This window comes from Oratosquilla oratoria, chromosome 38 (assembly GCF_046742065.1).
Source record: "Oratosquilla oratoria isolate Oo_2021 chromosome 38, ASM4674206v1, whole genome shotgun sequence".
Taxonomy (NCBI): domain Eukaryota; kingdom Metazoa; phylum Arthropoda; class Malacostraca; order Stomatopoda; family Squillidae; genus Oratosquilla; species Oratosquilla oratoria.
This window is the reverse complement of record NC_134814.1, coordinates 31,684,887-31,689,886: the sequence shown is the minus strand read 5'-3', so window position 1 is coordinate 31,689,886 and position 5,000 is coordinate 31,684,887. Positions and strand designations below refer to the sequence as shown.

Sequence of the window (5,000 nt, the reverse complement as noted above, 5' to 3'; positions counted from 1 at the left end):
TGGCCTTATTGAAGAAAGTAACAGTGCATGGAGTTCCCCGTGCGAGTTAGTGCAGAAGGCAAGGGGTGATTCGTTCAGATTTTGTACGAATTACAGAAAAGTGAACCAAGTGATTAAGAGCGATTCTTACCCAATACCGAGTTGGATGACTATATTGACTGTGTGGGAAAGGCGAACTTTGTAAGTTCGATATGTTGAAAGGGTACTGGCAGATAGGTTTGACAGGGAGAGCCAGAGAAATCTCCGCTTTTGTGACAATGGATGGCTTATATCAATACCAGGTGATGCCGTTTGGAATGAAGAATAGTGGGGGTACATTTCAAAGATTGATTAACAAGGTATTAGCGGGAGTGAATGGGTGCGCAGTCTATATCGACGATATCGTCGTATATTCTGAGACTTGGGAAGATCATGTGGGGCAAATTTCAAATATCTTCCAGAGACTGAATGAGGCCAACTTAAAAGTAAATTTAGCCAAAAGTGACTGCAGAGGCGAAGGTTGAATACTTAGGGTATGTGGTAGGCCAAGGTAAAGTGCAACCTGTTGATGCCAAGGTGAAGAGTATCAACGATTTTCCTGCTCCTAAGAACCGTAGAGAGTTACTACGATTTTTAGGAATGAGTGGGTATTATAGGAGATTCTGTAGGAATTTTTCCACAGTAGCTTTACCGTTGACTAGGCTGTTGTCAAAGGGTACTAAGTTTGTGTGGGATACACATTGTGAGGAAACTTTTGTGACTATTAAGAGGATATTAACGAGTGACCCTATACTTGTAACTCCTGATTTTGAGAGACCATTCTAATTGTACGTTGATGCGAGCTATGTTGGAGTAGGGGGTATTTTAGTTCAGGAGAAAGAGGATATCGACCACCCGATATGCTATTTTTCAAAGAAATTCCTCCCTTACCAGAGAAACTACAGTACAGTCGAGAAGAAGACTTTAGCCTTGATCCTTAGTCTGAATCATTTTGATATATACCTGAGAGGGTCTGGATATCCTGTTTCTGTGTTTACTGACCATAACCCCCTGGTATTTTTGCATAAGATGAAGAATAATAATCAACGATTGACTCGGTTGCGATTGATGTTGAAGGACTATGACCTAATCATTCAACATGTAAAAGGAGTAAATAATATTCTGGCGGACATTCTGTCTCGTCTTCCCTCTCCAACATGAGTCAATCCGAGGATTGCCTCATGCCTTAAAGGGGGAGGGGGTGTTACCATAGTCACCCCTGGTTTTTATTACGTTCTCTATTTCTGTGTGCTGACATCACAAGTTCTGTTTACCTAGGCGCAGAATCGTGTTCCGAATAAAAGTGTTTCAAAATATAATGTATCTGAAGATATGTTTATGCTTGTGAGATTATGGTGCTCTAGTAACGTAAGATTTCATAAAAGTATTTATTGTAATTCCTTTTGGCGTATGACCAATGTATGACTTGTATTTTACAATGTTAACGATGTATGCAGGTGGATCCGGAATATTATTGGAACTGTTGTGGCAGCGAATTTGAAAGAGGCACTGTTCTCTTTCTCTCCTGCGTGTGGTGTGAAATGGACGTCCTTGAGGGGGATCAGGTAGGGGTATATGTGAAATGGGAGAGGTAAAATAAGGGGATATAATGAAACGACACGCAGGAGGGGAAGAGCAAAGGATATTGGAGGTATGTAAATTCCATATTTGTAGAGATTGAGACCTATTGGAGAGATCAGTAGGGTTCTAGATGATCGAGGTATTTTAAGGAGGCAGAGCCATGTTATAGAGGCTATACGAGTATTATGTAACGAGAATGAGTCTTGTAGAATCTGTATATGAAATGTGAATTAATCAATGGTGTTTTTAGCTTATATTGAATGTAATACAATGACTATGTTGATGTGGAGACAGAGCAACTCAACTGAGTAGAAGTGGAGACATTGAATACTTACCTCATATGTATAAGGACATGCATGAGTTTGATGTGTAGTAGTAAATGCATACATTTAGTTTCTGTATTGTTAGGTTTACTCAATATAGATATAGACATAATTATCCATCATCTTTATCTATCCCCATTTACAATAACAATTTGGTATAAGATATAAATTGGAAATTTAATGGATAACTTTCTAACTGATGGAAATAATGTAGTATGCAGCAAGGATAATGAACTTATCTATATACTGATGAAAAGTGAAATAGGTTATGAGTAATCTTTGAATAGAAAAGGGAATTGTATGTGTGGAGAGTGAGATTGATAACACTGGCCTGCGTTTAATTTTTTGTTTTCAAAGGTCGAAGGTTTTTCAAGTGATTAATAGGTTTTTTGGTGCGCTGAATCCAAAAATGCCATCCGTTTTCTTGGATCAGGTCTAGTTTTTGAGATATGAGAAGTGCGACTTTTGGGCCTTGTATAGTACTAAGTATAAGGAAAACAAGGCCTATTCTTATTATTATTTTTTTTTTTTGCATAAAAATTATACTGTAGCACCCCAAAACTGATACTGAAACCTAATTATGTTTTTGTTTACTTTCAGGAAACTGAAACCGAAACTGAAACTGAAACTGCATTGACTACATTGACAAACTGCATTGACAACACTGAAACTGAAAATGGTTTAGAAAAGTGTGATCTCTAATCAATGTGACTGATTTTATAAGAATCTGTGCTTTTTACAAGAATCTGTGCTTCTTGTGTTTCTATTTTGGACACGTATCTTAGATTGACAGAAAATGGAACGCAAATGCACAAATCATCCTGATAGGTTCTGCTACATATGTGGTGATGTGATTCTTCCTCGTCGACTAGAAAATATAACTGATTTTGTGAAGAAGGCATATCATGCTTACTTTGGAGTTAAGCTTGGGGACCAGGACAAGCCATTTGCACCACATGTTAGCTGCAAAACATGTGTCGAGAACTTGCGTGATTGGAGAAAGGGTAAAGATCATGTGTCAGACTGCTATTTCTGCATGACTAATCTTAAAGGAGTCAACCGCAAGAACAAGGATTGTATTCAGTATCCTAATGTTCCGTCTGCCATACGACCAGTCCCTCATGGTCCAGGCCTGCCCGTTCCCGAGCCAGATGTTGCAATGGAATCTAGCTCTGAATCGGAATCTGATAACGCACTAGACAGGGCAGAGAGTGGAGAATACATGCCAGAAGAGAATGACCGGCCAGTGCCTCTAACACAAGCAGATCTCAATGACCTGACACGGGATCTAAACCTATCAAAGGAATCAGCACAGCTTCTGGGTTCTCGTCTTTGTGAGAAAAATTTGCTAGCACCTGAGACAACATTCTTTTGGTACCGAGAGCGTGAAAGAGAATTTAGACAGTTTTTCATAACCCAGAAGGACTCGTCATTAGTTTACTGCAACAAAATTGCTGGTTTGATTCAATCAATGGGGCTGGACTATGTTGCTACTGAATGGAGACTGTTCATCGACTCTTCCAGCAGAAGTCTCAAGGCAGTCCTCCTTCACAACGGAAATAAATACTCTTCAATTCCAATCGGTCATTCGGTGCAAATGAAAGAAACTCATGACAACATGGATCAGCTACTGTCTGCTCTGAACTACAATGACCATGGTTGGTTGATCTGTGGAGATCTTAAGGTAGTTGGATTGATTTTGGGACTACAGGGTGGGTACACAAAATACCCATGCTTTTTGTGTTTGTGGGATAGTCGGGCTCATGATCAACATTTTGTCAGACAAGAATGGCCACCACGACAACGTTTGGAACCTGGTTCACACAATGTTCAGGCTCGTTCTCTTGTTGAACCAAACAAGGTCTTACTCCCACCTTTACATATCAAACTTTGTGAAGGCAATGGACAAGGACGGCATGGGATTTACTTTTCTTCAGCAGAAGTTTCCTCGGATCAGTCTGGAAAAGCTTAAGACTGGCATCTTTAATGGGCTTCAGATAAGGGAACTTATGAAGGACTCAATGTTTGACGATGCACTGAATGCAGCTGAGCTGTCCGTTTGGTGGTCGCTTAAGTCAGTGATAAGAAACTTTCTAGGAAATAACCGAAGTGCAGAATACGAGAAAGAAGTCGATGAGCTCTTGAACAGCTATAAAAAATTAGGGGTTCGTATGTCAGTCAAAATGCACTTTCTACGGTCCCACTTAGACTATTTCCCTCAGAACTGTGGTGACTTCAGTGAGGAACAGGGAGAACGTTTCCACCAGGATATTCGTGTCATGGAAGAACGCTACCAAGGCCGGTGGGATGTGAACTTTCTTGCGGACTACTGTTGGTGTTTGAAACGAGACGTGGTGGCTGCCCAACACAGGAGAAAGTCACTGAAAAGGCCCTTCATCCATGAATAGATTTTCTGTAATATATCCTCTTTATCTTCTGAACTATGTAAGAAAAAATTATTTCTTTTGTAAAGAATTTTTTTCCAAAATTAAAGGGAATAAATAGCACTACAAAGGATTACAAAGGCGGAGCATGCCGACAGTAGACCTTTTGATCCATATCTAGGTCGGATGCGAAAAAAAATCATATTAATAATAAAATAATAAATAAAAACTATGATAATGTAAATAACAAATAAAATACATGAATAAATTTATAGGTATAGTTAAATAATAAACAAACAGGTAAATAGTAAATAATAATAAATTAACATATAACTAATAATAAATGAAAATCAGACAGATAAATGATAACAAAACAAAAACAAATAATGTAAGATAAATTATAATCATTACAGCATCTTACTTAGGTATTTATCTAAATGATTCTTAAAGATTCGAACTGAACTACATTGCACTACCTGTGTAGGAAGTTTATTCCATTCATTTACTACACGGTTGGCAAAGTTGTTTCTACCTACTTCCAAATTGAATCTATTTCCGGACAGTTTGAGACCATTGTTTCTTGTCTGATTCTCATTCAATGTGAAAATTTGGTCACTTTTGATGTTGTCAATTCCCATTAAAATCTTAAAGACCTGTATCAAGTCACCTCTGAGTCTACGCTTTTTTAAGGAAA

General features: G+C 38.5%; 1 protein-coding gene across 1 annotated transcript in view; it reads right to left on the bottom strand.

Annotated features, from left to right (window-relative positions):
* Positions 1–2,009: 2,009 nt before the first annotated feature.
* Positions 2,010–5,000, bottom strand: part of LOC143019855 (uncharacterized) — an 18,076-nt gene continuing 15,085 nt past the window's right edge. The window contains exon 3 of the mRNA XM_076175836.1: positions 2,010–2,051. Within this exon, the coding sequence (XP_076031951.1) occupies positions 2,010–2,051 (42 nt within the window). The remainder of the gene's footprint in view (positions 2,052–5,000) is intronic.